Genomic DNA, 21,083 nt, shown 5'->3' with positions numbered 1-21,083 from the left:
ATGCAAGTGCCAGCACATCCATTTTAGTATAAAAATAGTAAAAACAGTGCTATCAACTCAGGGATTTCAGCATGGAAATACCAGAACATGTTAAGTGCTAGATTTTACAAACCTAGATGTCCAGGAAAAGCCAATTAAAGAACTGAATAAAACAAATCAAAAGAAAACAACCCTTCTAAGACTAAGGTTCCTGTTTTGAGAGGTGGGTGCACCATCCCGCTCACCCTTAGTAGATACAGCTTTGGCTTCTCTCCCATTGTTTCACCAACCTCAGCCTAAAGCTTCTCTCCATTGCCAGATAGTAGGCTGTAGTTGAGTGGGCAAAGGGGAGAACAGTTGCCTCCTAACTACTTCTTCCCTGCTATTGTGTTAAACAACTTGCTGTGCATCATCTTGGGCACATTATGAATCTGCAATTTATGAACGTGTGCAATTGAATCAAAATTCTAGTCATTACAAGTCTGGTCCTAGATTCCATGAAACTTTGTTGAGCCCTGGCTTATAGAATAGTGCATTTTTTGGTGCTGGCTTTTAGGTACCAATAATCCTATTAAACTCTTGTGAAACACACTAAACTCTTTGAGACTCGGCTAAACCACAAGTCAATATATCCAAAATGGATGTTATGGAGAGATACTAGGGATCTCAAGCGCTCACAGCTATAAGCCTGATATATTTTTCAAGCTATCATCAAAGTGAGCTATCATCGGTCCTGTATATTCTCCTTTTCTTCAGTTTTTATCAAAAAATCTTTCTTTTAGTATTTTAAATATTTTCAATGTTTTAAATACTTTACAAGTCTTATTTTAATTTATATAATGATCTTCATTTATTAAGCAATACTCTCCCACTATAGAATATAGTTATGAAGTACTTCTATAGTGGGAGAGTATTGCTTAATAAATGTGCCTTAGGCACACATGCATTTTTAAAACAGTTGAAAAGAAAAGAAAAAATTAAAATTAAAAGGAGCCGATGAGGAAATAATCACGTAAAGCTTGCCGTGATGAAAGGATTTTGAGGCGGTGAGTGGTGGGGCTGAGGCTCATAAAATAGTTTAAAATTGAATATTTAGAGGTTGTGAAGAGCTCAGAATATTCAAAATATAAATACAGATTCTATTCTCTGTGCAAAGATTTATATTGTACCCTTGCATTTATATTCATTGCCACTTACCTATGCAATTGCAAACAGCATTAGGCACCATTCTGGCATTTTGGCCAGTAAATGTATACTTATATATATATATATATATATATATATAAGTGCTAACATATGTACAAATGGCGTATAAATGTGGGAGCCTAGTTTATAGAACTGCATTTTTTTGTGAGAATATTTCTTGGATATATATATATATATATATATTTTTTCACAATTACGTGAGTGAACTTTAATTAATTTGGACACATGATGAAAATGGGAGTGAATTGGCCATAACCTTAGCTATGTTATATATTGTATTATTCTTACTTTTGATAATCCAATATAATTACTTTTATTGTTTCTTTATTTGATGTGTGGCACATTGTTGCGTGTTTTTTAATGTGAATTTTGAATTTTGTTACTCTTTTTTGGGGGGGATGGCTATGATAAGTGAAGTTCCTCTACCAGGCCAGCAGAGGGAGCCGGAGCAGTGGAGCTCATTGAGCTTGAGTGAAGAGCTAATCTGCATAGAGCTGCAAGTGCTGCTGGGAGCTGAGTGGATTGTAGTGCTGAAAAAAACAGCTCCCAGCACAGAAAGCTCAGAAAGCAAGAAGCTCCTTTGGGAGCTGGGTGACCCTTGGGAGGAGGAAGGTTGGTCTCTGGCCTAACTTCTGATAAGTCTTGAAAGCCACTGATGACTGGCACAGAGGGCCTGGTGCAGCAGAGTAGGGTTGCTAGGCTGACCAGTCCTGACAGGGGGGAATGGTGCAGTAGTAGAAAGCCTGGTGATGGGAGGGTCTGTAAAAACCTATACACTAGTGGAGATCTGGCTTTGTCATATGAACATAAGCAATGCCTCCGCTGGGTCAGACCTGAGGTCCATTGTGCCCAGTAGTCCGCTCATGTGGCGGCCCAACAGGTCCAGGACCTGTGCAGTAATCCTCTATCTATACCCCTCTATCCCCTTTTCCAGCAGGAAATTGTCCAATCCTTTCTTGAACCCCAGTACTGTACTCTGCCCTATTACACCCTCTAGAAGCGCATTCCAGGTGTCCACCACACGTTGGGTAAAGAAGAACTTCCTAGCATTCGTTTTGAATCTGTCCCCTTTCAACTTTTCAAAATGCTCTCTTGTTCTTTTATTTTTCAAAAGTTTGAAGAATCTGTCCCTCTCTACTCTCTCTATGCCTTTCATGATCTTGTAAGTCTCTTTCATATCCCCTCTAAGTCTCCTCTTCTCCAGGGAAAAGAGTCCCAGTTTCTCCAATCTCTCAGTGTATGAAAGGTTTTCCATACCTTTTATCAGACGTGTCGCTCTCCTCTGAACCTTCTCGAGTAACGCCATATCCTTCTTAAGGTACGGCGACCAATATTGGATGCAGTACTCCAGATGCGGAAGCACCATCGCCCGATACAATGGCAGGAGAACTTCTTTCGTTCCGGTAGTAATACCCTTCTTGATTATACCTAGCATTCTATTCACTCTCTTAGTGGCCGCTGTGCACTGTGCCGTCGGCTTCATTGTCATGTGCACCATTACCCCCAAGTCCCTTTCTTGGGTACTTTCATTCAATAACATCCCTCCCATCGTATAATTGTACCTCGGTTTTCTGCTTCCCACATGTAATACTTTACATTTCTCAATGTTGAACTTCATCTGCCATCTCATCGCCCATTCCCCTAGTTTGTTCAAGTCCCTTTGCAATTCTTCGCAGTCCTCTTTAGTCCGAGCTCCACTAAATAGTTTGGTGTCGTCCGCAAATTTTATTATCTCACACTTCGTCCCTGTTACTAGATCATTTATGAATATATTAAATAGCAGCGGCCCAAGCACCGAGCCCTGCGGGACACCATTCGTGACCCTCCTCCAGTCTGAGTAGTGGCCCTTTACTCCTACCCTCTGTTTCCTGCCCACCAACCAGTTTCTGATCCATCTATGTACATCTCCTTCCACCCCATGGTTCTTCAGTTTCGGAAGTAGGCGTTCATGGGGTACCTTGTCAAAGGCATTTTGGAAATCTAGATATATGATGTCTATGGGGTCTCCTCTATCCATCCATTTGTTAATTCCTTCGAAAAAGTGCAATAAGTTTGTTAGGCACAATCTTCCCTTGGCTGGTTATCAGAAGTTCATTTCTTTCAAAATGTTCATCGATGTTTTCTTTTATCAGTGCTTCCGCCATTTTCCCTGGAACAGAGGTCAGACTCACCGGTCTGTAGTTTCCCAGATCACCTCTTGATCCCTTTTTAAAGATGGGCGTAACGTTGGCTATCTTCCAATCCTTCGGGATCACGCCTGTTTTCAGGGATAGATTGTAAATTTGTTGCAGTAGTTCCACTATTTCCTCCTTTAGTTCCTTCAGAACCCTTGGATGGTTTCCATCCGGACACGGGGATTTGTCAGATTTTAATTTTTCTATCTGCCTGCATACGTCTTCAAGACTCACTTCCATGGATGTTAATTTTTCTGCTTAATCTCCATTGAAGATTTGCTCAGGTTCCGGTATGTTGGTTGTGTCTTCATTTGTAAATACAGATGAAAAGAACATGTTAAGTCTTTCTGCCACTTCTTTCTCCTCCTTCACCACTCCCTTCCTGTCTCCATCGTCCAGTGGTCCCACCTCCTCCCTAGCCAGCTGCTTCCCTTTAACATATTTAAAGAACGGTTTAAAATTTTGTGCTTCCCTGGTTAGCCTCTCTTCATACTCTCTTTTGGCTTTTCGAACCAATCGGTGACATTCTTTTTGATACTTCCTGTGCTTTTTCCAATTCCCCTCAGTTTTGTCCTTTTTCCATTTCCTGAATGAATTTTTCTTATTGCCTATAGCTTCCTTCACTATTTTAGTTATCCACGCCGGGTCTTTTGCTCGACTTTTTTTGCACCCCTTTCTGAATCTGGGGAAATACGGATTTTGCGCCTCGCTCACCGTGTCCCTGAAAAAAGACCAGGCATGTTCTACCGTTTGCCATTTTTTGGAAGTGTTCCTAAGTTTCTTCCTTACCATTTCCCTCATTGCTTCGTAGTTTCCTTTCCTGAAGTTAAAAGTTGTCGCTATGGTTCTCTTTCCTTTCGGTATTCCAACCTGAACCTTGAACTTGATCATATTATGATAGCTGTTTCCTAACGGTCCCACTACTTTCACTTCCTTTGCAGGTCCCCTTAACCTATTTAGGATTAGATCCAGAGTGGCATTTCCTCTTGTTGGTTCTCTAACAAGCTGCTCCATGAAACAATTTTGTGTAGCCTCCAGGAATTCTGTCTCCCTAGCGCATCTTGAGCTTCCAAGACTCCAGTCTATCCCAGGGTAGTTGAAGTCTCCCATAATAACCATGTTACCGCTTTTGCATTCTTGCTTCATCTCGGCTTCCATTTCTTCATGGATATCTCCGGTTTGGACGATAATATAGGCCCATCTTTATTTCAGACCCTTTCCTTTCCGGTATTTTAACCCATAGCGATTCCAGCTTGTTGAAGTCTGGTGGTAGTGGGAGGGTCTTTGTGGACCTATACACCAGCAGGAAAGAGCTAAGAGTAGCTGGAGGGCCTAGTAGAGCCTGAAGTCGAGGAAGGGACTCAGCCTTTTAAGTGGTGTACAATATAAATACTGAAATACATAAATAAAATAGGTGCCCTGTTATTAAAATACCCTCTGTAAAAGAAAGTAAGCAGCATTTGTAAAACAAGCTAATTTTTCTAGCATGTCCATAAAAATAGTGAAAAGAGATGAACTAAAAAGTACAGGTCTCAGAGAGTCCAGGGTTCATGGTGGAGTATCCTGTCAGCCCACACTCGGGCAAGAAATAGCAGTCTGGGACTGCTCCAGTGACGTATTTCCAGTCATAGGCTGAAGAAGCTATTTTTCTCGTTTTCCTGCAGAGAATGAGATCTTCATACTCAGTCAGGTGTATGTGCATTTATTTGTTATAAAATAATGCTGTAATATAGACTTTTGTTATTTACTAGGAAATGGCCTAAGTATAGAAATAATAAACTATGCGGGTCACAGCTGCTTTAGAATTCACAGACAAATCTAATGTGCTTCTGTTTCCCTGAAGAGAAACATAAAATAACTAGGGAATAAATTAGTACATACAGGGCCTGATCTATAAAGGTTTTTTTTTTTCTCTTTTGTTGCCACACAATAGGACATTGCTTTCTATAAATCATGCAGAGAACATTTACCATTAATATCAAAGGGTACTATAAAGGTAACCCTGGGACCATAGCAAAGGAGAATTTGTAGAAAACGATGTGTGTAGTGCCTATGGGTTAGCATGGTGTGGGGGCTGTATTTCTGTCTGAAATATGGTGGCATGAAAACATTTTCACAGACCTACAGAGAGACTGCTTAGCATAGCAGAATTATCCAATTCCAGTAGAGAAACATTTTGGCCAGTCCTGATTTTGAACTTGAATCCAAATACAGTATGGTATCCTGTGGACCCTGAGTCTTCCTACTGAAATTTTATGTAATTTAGGCCCTCTTTTACTAAGTCATGGTAAAGGTTTCTACCACAGATTGGAGTGCTAAGGGGGAAATTCTGTATAGGATGCTGGTTTCTGCAGCCGCCTAAGAAGTGGCTAAGAATCACACACCAGCACCAATAAGAAATCCCGCAGAATTCAGCTGTTTGCCTTCCCCTCTATAAAACTATGCCAGCTCAAAAGATTCCTCGACAAAACCTTCGCCTTCCAGGCGGCTAAGCTGAACCCTTGGCTAGCCCAAATGATGCTCGAGGCCCCGACCTACCTCGACTTCAGAAAACTTCTCAAAACATACCTTTTCCACGAACAGGACCCTTAACCCTTATTCCCCTGCAACAAACCAACTCCCGCCCCACCCCCTCCTTTCTCTCCCCCCTCCCCTCCATTGGTTCCCTTCTCTCTCCCTCGTTTCTTCCAATCCAACTATGATAAACTTCTGCTAAAACCCCAATACTTCCTTCCTCGTTGCTTGTAATTCCGACAAAATGTTGTAAATCCGTGTTCAGATCGGATCCTAATTTAATTGATGTGAACTGCCTAGAACTCTTTGGGTATGGCGGTATACAAGAACTTAATAATAATAATACAGAATCGCGTCTGCCCTAAAGAACAGACGCCGAACTCCGCCTAATCAGTCCTATTCTTTAACCGGCATCCATGTCACAGGTGCCAATTAGAGAATCGTGTCTGCTCCCTTCCCATCAGCTGATTGTGGCACAGGAATCCCACTGCTGTGATCAGCTGAGTGGCTGTGGCAGGGAACCACTGCCAGCTCCGAACCTCCCAACACTGTCTGTGGCAGGAGGAATGCCCACTACCTCCTGCCGCTAACACCATTGATCCCTCAAACCTCTGATACTCCTGACACCCTCCCCCCCACATCCAATTAGCAGGAGGGATGCCTGTGATTGCATTTGGAGTGGGAGTTCTGGGTTCAAATTCCACTGCAGCTCCTTGTGACTTTAGGCAAGTCACTTAACTCTCCATTGCCCCAGGTACAAAATAAATATCTTTATTTATTATGTAAACTGCTTTGATTGTAGCCAAAGAAAGGTGATATATCAAGTCCTATCCCTTTAACCCCTTTGCTTTCTATGGATCCTGGAACACCTCTTGATGGCCCCACTTGCAAGGTTCCAGCGGCAATGGTTGCCCCTGTCCCTTCTCAGACTTTATGCTCAGAATTTAAGGTACCTCAGGGCTACACAAAGGCCCTAAAGTGACTTGCCCAAGACCCCGTTCTTTTCATGGCTGTTATGTTTTGTGTTGATATAAACCAATAAAAACATTGAACACAAACCCAGTGCTTCTCAAACCTATCCTGAAGGAGCATCATTCAATTAAGTTTTCAAGATATTTATAATGAATAGACAGATTTGCATTCACTGCCTCCATTGCATGCAAATATATCTCATGTATATTCATTAAAAAAAAACCTTAAAATACAACTGGCTGATGGTCCACCCTGGACAGATTTGAAAACTGCTGCAATAACTACCAGGCCATCTTACCTCAAAATATGTTTAAAAAGACAAAACTATAAAATAAAATTAGGGGGGTGGGGAGAGGGTCATATTCATCCCACAGCAGTCAGTATTTTTAAGATATTCAGTGCTAGGCCACCGTCTGGTCTCTGGCAGTGTGCATGTGGTCACCCAGAAGTTAGCAAGGCACCGTCTAGTATTCAGACCGGTGCCCTGTTAACTTGGTGGATAAAGTTAGGACAGCCTTTTTGCTGTCCTAACCTTATCTGCATATTTAACCAGTTAGTGACTGAATATTGCTACTAACTAGTTAAGTGCTGGCTCTTCCCAAGCTCTGCCCCTGGACTACCCTGACACTAACTGGTCAGTGCTTGAGAAGTTACAGGCAATGGTCATTAGTACCATCTGTTTAGTTTAAGTACCACTGAATATCATTGGATGGTCAGCTCCTTACGGTCATACTCTTTCAAATATCAACCTCTGTGTGGCCTATATCCCTTTAACACATACCTAAGAGGGAACGTCTTCTTGTTCTGACTGCTCCACAGTCCCCATTGCAGGAAGAGAACTTTGACCAGTGTGTGACTTGACAGTCATCCTGGCATGGAATCTGGCAAGCCTGAGTAAAAGTGGGCAGTGGACCTGCATACTTAAGGCACTCATTAACATCAGCCTGTCCTCCATCTTGCCTGCGACAGGTGATTGCTGTAAATAAAAAAAGTACATATACTTAATTCACCGGTCAATAAGGGTCAGGCAGCAACATCATTGTTCCCTTCAATCAAAACTGTTAATTTTCAATGCAACAAATATCACGTTTGACTTATTAGAGATTTGTGTGGATATTGTTCAACTAAGACAAATGTTTCATCTCTAGTAAGATCCTGCAGCAAAAACAAATAGTACCACATAAAATTCCCATCCATTACAAACGCTATGGTTGCAGAAAATATGCATAAATTAATGGATGTACTGGTCCCGATGTAAAAATTGGCTAACTTTAAAGAAACCTTCATGAAATCAAAAATGAATTCCATGATAAAAGGCCCATAAAAAAATAAAAGGCTTGGAAGCAAGTGCAGCTTGAGACTTGGTAAAAATGATACATTGCTATTTGAAATACAAAGTGGCAAGAGCAATGCACTATTATAGACAAAACACACAAAAAATTAAGAAACAAGTACTGAAGACAGAAGAATAAACTACACGATTATGAATTTAGAGAACAATTTTGAAAAACCCATATAATTGAAAAATATGTATAATTATAACATGAGATGTAAGGCTCCCCTATATTATTCAAAAACCTTGAAGCTTTTGGAACTATCCAATAATTGGAAGAGGCTACAAGCATTGCAATCATCCATAAAAGGAAGACTGGCGGAGTAGGATTGAGGAAGACTGGGGGAGTGAGGGAAGGATGTCCACTGGGGGTGAGGGTATAATAAAGAAGGACTAAGTTGGAGAACAGAATGAGACTGTATGGACTGTGACAGAGGGAAGAGTGGATTCCCCCCCCCCCAGGGACCCTGTGTGATGGATAAAGAGGAACAAGGAAGATGAGAGGGGCAAGAAGGACACAGGTTGGAGGTATTGATGCCTCTGTATAAGACTCTGGTGAGACCTCATTTAGAATATTGTGTACAATTCTGGAGGTCACACCTTCAAAAAGATATAAAAAGGATGGAGTTGGTCCAGAGGAAGGCTACTATAATGGTATGTGGTCTTCATTATAAGGCGTATTGTGACAGACTTAAAGATATCAATCTGTATACTTTGGAGGAAAGGCAGGAGAGGGGAGATATGATAGAGTTGTTTAAATACCTATGTGATATAAATGTGCATGAATCGAGTCTCTTTCATTTGAAAGGAAACTTTGTAATAAGAGGGCATAGGATGAAGTTAAGAGGTGATAGGCTCTGGAGTAATCTGAGGAAATACTTTATTATGGAAAGGGTGGTAGATGCGTAGAACAGTCTCCCAGAGAGGTGGTGGAAACAGAGACTATGCCTGAATTCAAGAGGGCCTGGGATAAGTATGTGGGATCTCTCAGAGAGAGAAAGAGATAATGGTTACTGTGAATGGGCAGACTAGATGGGCCATTTGGCCTTTATCTGCAGTCATGTTTCTATGTTTCTAAGAATCTGGAGGGGAGATGCACAAAACTCCCCGTATCAGAAATAGCACCAGTTCCAGCACTGAGTAGGAGTTACCAACCAATGCTCAATACTAAAAGCAGCAAATTATACTGTATATGTATCTTATATCATATTTTTCAATGAGGCTTATCCCTCATTCTGTTGCATCATTAACAACAGTCAGTTTGGATTCCCAATTCCAAAGTTCCTGGAAAACTGGATCACCAGTTCACTCTGTGGTATGTTTCTTCATGATTTTCATTTCCTCATGCAGCATCTTTCGGCATTCTTTTGCAGTTGTTTGAAGGTCAGCGTCACTCATATAGCAAGAAAACACATTCTGCCTTTACTTCTGTAGAAATTCTCGATCTTCTTCATTTTTAAATTCAGTCATAACATTTTTTATTGTGGGAGGGAGGGGGATGGGAATGTATTACTACTTTAAATAAGAGTGGGCTATTGGAAGGATAATTACATTTATATTATTGATTAAGTAAAGGGGGTGGGGGAAAGATTACTTTCAATTATTTGTAAGTTCAAAGTGCTTTTCTTTACAATTGATGCAAAATGCAGCGGTCAAACTGATCTTTGGGCTGAGGAAGTTTGACCATGTGACACCCTACTACCGGCAGCTGCATTGGCTGCCAATGGAGGCGCGCGTAAAGTTTAAATTTGCCTGCTTCTGCTTCAAAGCACCACACGGACTTGCCCCTAAATATATAACTGACCTTTTCGTCTTCTCAGCCAACAGACACAAGAGAAGCTCACATTCCAACTTCGTTTCCCCCCCCAGTGAGAGATTGTAAACTGAAAAAATACCATGAACATCTTCTCTCGCACCAAGCAGCATCATGGGGTAAAGACCTAGAACAATTGCTTTCGCCCACTACTTATGAGGAATTTAGGAAACGTCTGAAAACATACTTGTTCCTAAAGTATCTAGACAACTGATCCTCTCTTCTCTCTCCCCTCTATAGCGATTAACTTGTTCTATTGATCACTCTCTCCTCAAAAATGGATTTCCTGTCCTATTAACCCTCTTTCTTCCTCCCCTCTTAAAGTCAATCAATTTGTACCTTTGCTTAATCTTTGTAAACCGCATAGAACTTCACGGTATTGCAGCTGTTATTATTATTCACGGTATTGCAGCTGTTATTTATTATTATTATTTTCTTGATTTGTTATACACTCAGATTCATATGTATTGCACTGTTACTATTTGAAAATCGATAAAGATTTCTTCATTCTGTTCATCACCTTCTCACTGACAAATTTTGTGTTTCTTTAGGGACAAATGATCTTTGTGTAGTTTCTTCAACTTCCTAATGCAATAGTGTATACATTGCGTTGGAATCCTGGCTTGATCCCATACCACCATTGCTAACTCAAATCCCAACTTATAGCTTTCTGATAAAGGTTTTCCTTTGTTGTAGTAATGAAAACTGACCAGTTGAAGAGCATCCAGTTCACATGGCAGTCTAGCAGATGACAACTGACAGACTGACTTCCCAAGGAGCCAGTTTTCGGGAGCAGATCGCAAACTAGATGATGCCATACAAACTAATTCTGCATAACCACCTACATGCACAACACAGAAGCAAACAGTACAGGCTGAGGTGACCTCTAAATATTGTCTAATCAAGCTGAAATTTGACACACGAGTAAGATATACCAAGTGGACAAAAATAAGCTTTGTGGAGACAAGATTTGACAAGGTTGATTTTTTGGCATACTACCGTGGACCACCCTAATGTCTATAGACAATGGAAAGGAGCTTAATTGTTGTTTAAATATGGGGGTGAGAGGGGGAGAGAGAGTTTGTGTGTGTGTGTGTGTGTGAGTGAGTGAGTGAGGATAAGAAGCAGAAGGGAAAGATGTTGGAGTTGGTGGTGGAGGGTTAGAAAGGATGAAGGGAGATATGTCAGTGGGGTAATGGAAGAGGAGAAGATGGCAGATTAACTCCCACTCACCATAAAATTACCTATGTCCATCCTGTCATTCTCTCTGCAAGAAACTCCCTAATCCCTATATGTCTTGCCTGTCGCCTCTTGCTTGTATAGGTTTGTGCGACTCACAAATGGAAGATTAGATTAGATTGTAAACTCTTCTGCGCAAGGACTGTCTATCGTCTGTTCTTATAAAATAAGCATAAATCCTCAGATTCTATATATGGTGACTAAACTTGCATGCACAAATTTGGCTATGCAGCCAAATTACGGATGCAGCTTAATTGTTGCCAATAGATGCTGATAATCGGTCATTAAGAAGAAACAAGTGGCACTAACTGACACTGATTAGAATTTACACATGCAGCTATCTAAGCATTTTCTATAAAGCGGTGTGCATAAATTCTAATATGTGGATCTCAAAGTGGGCATGGCATTCTTAAAAACATACTATTTATTTAATTAATTTGATTTATATTCCATCCTCTCCGAGGAGCCCAGAACGAGTTACAAGGTAACATACATAACAGTTAGCACACAATACACATAACAATTAACAAGGAACAGAAGACTAAGGGCTCCTTTTACAAAGGTACGTTGGGGCCTCAATGCGCAGAATAGCGCACGCTAAAGTGCTGTGTGCGCTTGCTGCTACCGCCTCCTCTTGAGCAGGCGGTAGTTTTTTGGGTAGCACGCGCTAATCCGGTGCAGGCACTAAAAATGCTAGCGCACCTTTGTAAAAGGAGCCCTAAGGCGATAGGGTACAGCGGGACGTGTTTAGTTCAATTGTTCTGGATTAGCAGACACTTGGAACCTGAAGCATGCACAGGGAGGGAGTCAGATGAACATCTATTAAGAATACAGTGGTTTGGGAGGAACAGTCTGAATGCTAGCTTGTCCTGAGGACTCAGGTGAAGAGGTAGGTTTTTATTGCTTTTCTAATACCAGCAAGAATACAATTTAAATTCTACTGTCTACTATTTAAGATTTTATACTGAGACAGTCCAATCTACCTGAATAACCGCCTCATCCACAACACCTCAACCAGACATAGGAAAACTCACACCCCATTCTCATACCCCCCAATTAAGGAGGTCAAACGGAAAAAAACTATATGATGGCCTCTTGGCCACTCAAGCAGCCAAACTAGACAACCAAATCGCCAATCTACTGACGGCATCCCTTGACTACAAGACTTTTAGAAAAGAAATAAAGACCATACTCTTCAAGAAAGCCCTGAAAAAAGAAATAACGCCACAAGTTTCAATCACCACCTCTCACTAAAGCCAACTACCCCAAATAAATAACAAACTCATTTCTTACTCTCTTTGAAAATGACCAAACTTTTTTTTTTTGGTAAGTTCTTGTTGTAATACATCCTTGATAATTCTTTTGTGATCTGCCTTGAACTGCAAGGTAATGGCGGAATAGAAATCCCTAATGTAATGTAATGTAAAGTTCTGATGTTAGGAGGCTGCTGATTCCAGTACTTTGGTAAGAAGTGAGAGTATGACCTTTGTCTGGCACTTTCTAGTTGGAGGCTTCGACCAGGGGCTATTTGAAGATATGTTTCCTCCTGGGAGCGGAGGGGGTCTGTTTGGGACATAAGGTGGGTCAGCTGGGCGCCATGTTGTGCAAGGACTTGAAAGCAAGTACTAAGCCTTTGAAAGTGCAGCATTTGGCTATTATAGAATATGACCAATACACACAGAATTTAGGCATGGGCATTTACACCATGTTATAGTTGGCGTAAATCATTGCACCGAAATTTATTTCAGTTGCCTTGTTAAAAAATTTCCCTCCACATCAATTACAGTTGCTATAAAGGATATAGGTATTATTTTCAGTGAGGAGCACTATGTCTGGTTATAATACATGGGCAGTGGAATTAGAATCATTACTTGTTAAAACTACTCTTTTTCTTGCTCAGAATTTTTTTTTTATTCAACTAAAACTTGAAGTGATCCCATTAAAATGTTCTCATGTTAGCTACAGTGCCTTGGCCAGAGACAGGAAACTATAAATATAAATGTTTGAAATGCAGGAAAACTACATAGGGAAATTGTATTTCCTTGCATTAAACTAAGAAAGATTACACACAAACAAAAGAAATGTCGTATTCTAATTTTGCCTTATCAAAGATCATACAAACAGGATTATTAAGATGGTTATTATAAAGGAAACGGATCATGAAGGAACTGGTGCACTGAGATAACACACTTCCAAACTGTACATATCATTCTTATCCAAGTACTTATTGATTTATTTTTCATAAGGTCTGAGATTTTCTGGCACTAACATTCTGACTCATAATTAATTTAGATTTCCTCATTACATGAGTTAACTATGAATTTTATTGATCTTTATTAATTGAATTCATTTCTCTGCATGCAATTATCCACTACAGTAGTCCGTAAAATCCTTTAATGCTAATTTTACTTTTGGTGTATTTTTCCAAACGCATCTACCAGTGCTGATTGCACTGTAAATCTCAGTTGTCATTTCTAGATCCATCTAAAACGCAATTGGTTTATTTTCCTTTTACCGTCTTCCACAATTTCTCCATAGACTCATGCGTCTGGCTGTCTGAAGCTAGCACTTTTGCTGTTCTCAAGGTCCAGAGACTTTAAGCTCGACAGCCAGAGGTATTTTCTTTTAAAAAATGCCCCAAATCCAAAGAATACGAACATTGATAATAATGATGATAGTAATAAAGTTGTATATCGATAATTTTTTCCAATATAATTCCATTGTACATAAACAGTGTCCAATATAACTATGCATAGTATAGTTATTGCCAAGCATACCAGTAAAACACTTTTAAAGAGGACTTGTAGGTCTTTTTAATTACCTCAATTAAAGCAGGATAGATTTAACCACAAGAAAGTGAAGCAACTTTCGCAGAATTATTTACATGCTGAGTAGAAAAGACGAAATGTAAACACAGGAGCCTTACAGCTCAGTTCCTTGCTGTAAACCATCAAATGTTAAATCAAATAGCATGGGTTATTAAAGTCTAACTGAACTGAATGACAGTTTAACATCCACCACCACCACCAATGCCAACATTGTGATACTCTGAAAGTTTGTAAGAAGAATATTTGTAAGGTAAATACTTTATCAACAAATTCTACCTTACAATGAGAGCCATTTTCAATAGGATGTCTAAGTCCGACTTTGGATTTTTCTCACAAGACGTCCAAAGTCAGAGGCGGAGAGACAGATGTTTTTGAAACCAACACCACCACAAGACGCCCACATTTATTTTTTAAAAAATTGCCTACTTAGACATCTTGCTTGCCAGGATGTCCAACCTTTAGGACATGCAATTTTATTCACCATTTTTGACCACAAAACCGTTGCAAGTTCAAAACGTTCATATCCAGACCATTTGGGCATAAGAGGAGCCAGCATTGTAACGGACTGCCACATACACGTAGATATACCAATAGAGCAGTAGGGAACCTTAGAGGGTACTGCTGTGAACTTCACATAACCCCCTTCTAATGTATCATGAGCCTTCCCAAACTCACCCAAAGCCTTCTATACCCACCTACCACCCCAATAGCCCTTATGGTTGCAGGTGGCACCTATGTGGCAGTATAGTAGGATTTTTGTAGACTCACTCTTTCCACCATAATTGTAGTGATTAGAGTGGGATATGAGCCTGGCTCCCTATCTCACTCACCAGGCTACTTAAGACATCTGGGTTCTGCTCTACTAGGGATTCCCATACCAGGTGCTGCTGTTCTACAGATAGGTATGTACTATTTCATTCAGATATTTGAAGATTGGGAGGGGATCAGTGACCACTAGGGGAGTGTAGGGGGATCATAACTTAATTCCTCCAGTGGTCATTTGGTCAGTTTCGGTACCTTTTAGCTTAAGAACATAAGAATTGCCATACTGGGGGAGACCGAAGGTCCATCAAGCCCAGTATCCTCTTTTCAACAGGGTCAACCCAGGCCCCAAGTACCTAGCTAGACCCCAAACAATAAAACAGATCTTATGCTGCTTATCCTAAGAATAAGCAGTGGATTTCCCCAACCCATCTCAATAATGGCCTATGGACTTCCCTTTTGGGAATTAATCCAAACCTTTTTAAAATCTCACTATGCTAACTGATTTCACCACATTCTCTGGCAACAAATTCCAGAGTTTAATTACATGTTTTATGAAGAAATATTTTCTCTGTTTTGTTTTAAATCTAGTAGTAGCTTCATCACATGCCCCCTAGTCTTAGTATTTTTAGAAAGAGTAAACAAACAATTCACATTTACCTTTTCCACTCCACTCAGTATTCTATAGACCTCTATCACATCACCCCTGAGCCATCTCTTCTCCACACTGAAGAGACCTAGCTGCTTTAGGCTCTCCTCATAGGGAAGTCGTCCCATCCCTTTTATCATTTTCCTCGCCCTTCTCTGTACCTTTTCTAATTCTGTTATATCTTTTTTGAGGATATGGCGATCAGAATTACACACAGTATTCGAGGTGTGGCCATACCATAGAGTGATACAAGGGCATTATAACATTTTCATCTTTGTTTTACATTTATTTCCTGATAATTCCTAATATGCTATGGGGGTAATTATCAAAAAAACAAACAAACATCTAAAAAGTATCCTAAATGGCTACTTGGATGATCAAAAAGCCTGATCGTCCAAGTACCCATAACCAAAGCTGGTTTTTAGATGTATCTAAAAACAGCTTAGGCCTTTCCCCTGCCTCTAGACGCACAGAGAGAAAAGAGGTGTGTTTATAGGAGGGGAAAGGGCGGGCAGTGGGCGGGAGGTGGGCCGACCTACACCTAGGCGTACAACAGGTTTAACCAAAACAGTTACAGCTTGCCTAGTTGGCACTTAGACCTTTTTGAATTAAACGTAGTCAAACCAGGTCTAAGTGCCAAAAAAGGGGCCGCTGAGCTGATGGCCGCTGGCGCGATCAGTTCAACGGCCCGGCAACCGACCTACCGCAACAATCGCGGCAGGAGAGATGCCTAATCTCCCCTACCGCGATGCCATCACTCCTCTACCCGAACTGCCACGACCTGCGGCAGGAGAGATGCCCCCCAGCTGACCCGTGACCCCCCCGGCCGACCCCACGACCCCCCACCCCCACCCCCCTTCCCCATATCTCTTTAACGTTGGCCGGACAGATGGGTGCCAAACCCGTCCGTCCGGCAGGCAGCCCACAACAGAATGGGGCCGGATTGGCCCAGCCCTCCCAAAGCCCCGTCTACAGGTGGGGCCTAAGGTGCCTGGGCCAATCAGAATAGGCCCGAGAGCCTTTGGCCCCACCTGTAGGCAGGGCTTTGGGAGGGCTGGGCCAATCCGGCCCCATTCTGTTGTGGGCTGCCTGCCGGTCAGACGGGTTTGGCACCCGTCTGTCCAGCCAACGTTAAAGAGGTACAGGGAAGTGGGTGGGGGTGGGAGGTCGTGGGGTCGGCCGGGGGGTCACGGGTCGGCGGGGGGGCCGATTGGGGGTTCGGGGGGGGGCGGATGTTGGGGGAGGGTGGTTCATCGAGGGCAGGAGGGCCTGGGATCCCTCCTGCCCGTAATGTAGTGGGGGGTGGGGGTAGGGGGTCGCCGGGGCCAGGATGGTTTGGGCTCCCTCCTGGCCCAATCGAATAGCGGTGAGGGGGTCGCCAGGGCCAGGAGGTTTTGGGCTCCCTCCTGGCCCGATATCGGCGGGGAGTCAGGGAGTCGGCGGGGCAAGAGGGCTTGGGCTCCCTCTTGCCCCGATATCGGCGGGGGTGCCGCGGTTGGCCAGGGCAAGAGGGCTTGAGCTCCCTCTTGCCCCATTGTTGTCGGGAGGGGGGGGGTCGTGTTTGACATGGCAGGAGGGCTTGGGCACCCTCCTGCCTGGATGGTTGTGGGGGGGGATTCTGTAACCGGTGTTTTTTTTGAGAGACACCGGTTACAGAATCCAGCTTTTAGGTGAAGGACTGGCTCCTCTTTTGCCTAAAAGCCCTTCTGTTGGACGTTTGTGGCTTAGGCATTTTTTTGTTTCATTATGGCTGAAAAGGGTAGACGTGGTGTGGGTGTACTTTTAGACGTAGTGGAGATTGGGCGTTTAGGCAGAGGAAGGCCATAATCAAAACAAGGATGTTTGTTTTGGTTATGGGCACTTTCCCTGCTTCTGGGTTGAACGTTTAAGGACTTAGGCCAATGACGCCAAACTGAGTAATGTAGTGGGCAAATGCACAACAGACGAAGATTCAATGCCCGACAACATGATGCACGACCTACTCCTACTGGAGCAATGGTCTAGGACATGGCAACTCAACTTCAATGCCAAAAAATGCAAAGTTATGTACCTGGGCAGCCAAAATCCATGCAAGTCTTATACCCTTAATGGCGAGATCCTAGCAAAAACGGTAGCAGAACAAGACTTGGGGGTAATCGTCAGTGAGGACATGAAGTCTGCCTATCAAGTGGAGCAGGCTTCGTCCAAGGCAAGACAAATCATAGGCTGCATACGAAGGGGTTTCGTCAGTCGTAAGGCGGAAGTCATTATGCCATTGTATAGACCCATGGTGAGGCCCCACCTGGAATACTGTGTGCAATTCTTGAGGCCGCATTATCGCAAGGATGTGCTGAGACTGGAGTCGGTGCAAAGAATGGCCACCCGGATGGTCTCGGGACTAAAGGATTTTCCGTACGAAGAACGGCTTGACAAATTACAGCTATACTCGCTCAAGGAGCGCAGAGAGAGGGGAGACATGATCGAGACGTTCAAGTATCTTACGGGCCGCATCGAGGCGGAGGAAGATATCTTCTTTTTCAAGGGTCCCACGACAACAAGAGGGCATCCATGGAAAATCAGGGGCGGGAAACTACGAGGTGACACCAGGAAATTCTTTTTCACTGAAAGAGTGGTTGATCACTGGAATAGTCTTCCACTACAGGTGATTGAGGCCAGCAGCGTGCCTGATTTTAAGGCCAAATGGGATCGGCACATGGGATCTATTCACAGGGCAAAGGTAGGGGAGGGACATTAGGGTGGGCAGACTAGATGGGCTGTGGCCCTTATCTGCCGTCTATTTCTATGTTTCTATGTTTCTATGTAGGCCAAAAGGGGACTTAGACGCTTTTTTTGATTATGCCCCTCCACATGCTTTCTTAGCCGCCACTGCACATTGAGCTGAGGGTTTTAAAGTATCCTCAATAATGACAGCTAGGGCTCCTTTTACAATGGCATGGTAGCGGTTTAACGCACGTAATACCACACGCTAAACCGCCAGCCGCGCTAGCCGCTACAGCCTCCTCTTTAGCAGGCGGTAGTTTGTAGGCCAGCGCGGGGGTTAACGCGTGATGAAAAGTCGTGCGCGTTAACCCCGCTAGCGTGGCTTGATAAAAGGAGCTCTTAGATTCTTAGATTAACTCCTAACATAGAACCTAGCTATAGTTTGGGTTCCTCTTTCTCACATGCATCACTTTGCACTTGCTCACATTAAATGCCATCTGCCATTCTGATGCCCAGTCTTCCAAGGTCCTCTTGTGATTTAACAACTTTTAACAACTTCGTGTCATCAGCAAATTTAATTCTCTCATTAGTTAGTCCTATCTCTAGATCACTGATAAATATGTTAAAAACCAATGGTCCCAGCACAGACCCTTGGGGAAACCCCACTATTTACCCTTCTCCATTCAGAATATTGACCATTTAAATCTTCAATCTGCTTTCTGTCTTTCAACCAGTTCTTAATCCATAATAGGACATTACCTCCTATCCCATGACTTTCTAATTTCCTCAGAAGTCTTTCCTGAGGTACTTTGTTAAATGCCCTTTGAAAATCCAAATACAAAATATGAACCGGCTCACCTCTATCCATGTGTTCATTCACCCCTTCAAAGAAATGCAGTAGATTGGTGAGGAAAGATTTCCCTTGACTAAATCCATGCTGGCTTTCTCTCATTAATAGAATAGCTGCTTTTATGAAAGTTTGGACAATTTCCTGGAGGAAAAGTCCATTGAGAAAGACATGGCGGACGCCACTGCTTGCCCTGGATCAGCTGCATGGAATATTGCTACTACTTGGGTTTTAGCCAGGTACTAGTGACCTGGATTGGCCACTGTGAGAATGGGCTACTGGGCTTGATGGACCATTGGTCTGAACCAGTAAGGTTATTCTTATGTTCTTATCCATGCTTAAGTATATGTTCTGTCATTTTGTTCTTTATAATAGACTGCCATTTTGCTCGGCACCAACATCAGACTCTCCGGTCTATAATTTCCCGGATCACCTCTGGAACCCTTTTTAAAAATCAGTGTCACATTGGTCACCCCCAGTCTTCCAGTACTATACTGGATTTTAAATAAAAATGATAAATTACTAGCAATATCTCTGAAAGCTTATTTTTCAATTTTATCAGCACTCTGTGATGTATACCATCTGGTCCAGGCAATTTGATACTGTTAAATTTGTCAAATTGACCCATTAAATCTTTCAGAATTACAGAGATTTGTTTTAGTCTCTCTGTTTCAGCAGAATTGAATACCATTTCAGGCACTGGTAATTACCCCACATCTTTCTCGGTGAAGACCGAGGAAAAGAATTAATTTAATCTCTCCCTGTTCGTTTATAGAAATTGGATAGTTCTAAGTTTAATAGATGCTGTCATTGTCATCTTGATGTAGGGACTTTGGATCATTTATTGTTTTATTGTCCATTGATACTTAAATTTTGGAGATCCATCTAGGGTCAAATGAATGAATTATTGGAAAATCCAGTGGCATTAACGTACAACACAGTGCTATTTGGTACTTTAATGAGGGCAAAAAGCCAAATATCTTCCCATAATAATAAGCTTCTCTTTATTATGGCAGGGGTTGCCATACAACTTTTTTTGAGGAATTGGAAAAACTGGGATCTGTTTAATTATACTTTCTGGTGGGAATATCTATGCCACACTTTTAAAATCGAAAGTATGATGGCCATACAACAGGGACATTATAGGAAATTTATGGATATTTGGGAGCCATTGACAAAATTCTGTAAGGAGTGATTATTGATTTTGCCCTTTGATCATACACGTCCAGGGTGGGTGGGGAGATACTTTAATTTGAGTGCAATTGTTGGATATTTAGAAATGGGATGGGGGGTAGATATATGTATTTGTTATAAAATATAATTTGATAGAATTTAAGTGCTGTTAAAGTGTAAAATGTCTGTATACTATGTTGCACTTATTTTTGGCTTTAAAATGAATAAAGATATTAAATAAAGACAATATCATAACATTAAAAATAATAATAATAATCTCTCCGCTATGGCCAAGTTTTCCTTGATAGCTCCTTTTATCCCTTAGTCATCTAGCGGTCCAACTGATTTACTTTCTGGCTTCTTGCTTTCAATGTACCTAAAAACATATTTAATATACCTTAGACGCTTTTAAAACAGGTCTAACTCAGAACATCTAAGTTCCATCCTGGATGTCTTGGGCAACCCAAAACATCCAACCCACCCAAGGCCACCCAAAACATCCAACATGTCCATTAGTAGTAGATGACAGCTGCTAGAATACCTCTCAAGATGTCCAGAAAGACAGTTTCAAAAATTGGCACTTAGATGTTTTGGTGAGAAAAATATCCAAGTGCCAATTTATTCCATTTTTGGACGTCATAATGTTTTGAAAATGCCTCTCAATATCAAAAAGCTTCTCTGAAGAACATTTAAAATCATGCATAGTCCCATGCAATTAAATGCATGAAACAAATATTCCAAACATGGGAACTCTTCATTTTCTCAGAGGTGTTAAGCCTCCAGGTTCTCATTTCCTTTTTTCTTGTTCCATGCTTTCAATCTAATCTGCTGAATTTTTAGTATATAAACCACCTTGATCATTGGAAAGGCGGTATAGTAAACTTTTTAAATAAA

General features: G+C 41.8%; 1 protein-coding gene across 1 annotated transcript in view; it reads right to left on the bottom strand.

Annotated features, from left to right (window-relative positions):
- Nucleotides 1–21,083, bottom strand: part of THSD7A (thrombospondin type 1 domain containing 7A) — a 763,222-nt gene that overhangs the window by 105,590 nt on the left and 636,549 nt on the right. Inside the window, exon 15 of the mRNA XM_033931006.1 lies at nucleotides 7,627–7,821. Within this exon, the coding sequence (XP_033786897.1) occupies nucleotides 7,627–7,821 (195 nt within the window). The remainder of the gene's footprint in view (nucleotides 1–7,626; nucleotides 7,822–21,083) is intronic.

Source organism: Geotrypetes seraphini, chromosome 2, assembly GCF_902459505.1.
Source record: "Geotrypetes seraphini chromosome 2, aGeoSer1.1, whole genome shotgun sequence".
Lineage (NCBI taxonomy): Eukaryota > Metazoa > Chordata > Amphibia > Gymnophiona > Dermophiidae > Geotrypetes > Geotrypetes seraphini.
Note: the sequence above shows the minus strand (reverse complement) of the source record. Positions and strands in the feature narration are given on the sequence as shown.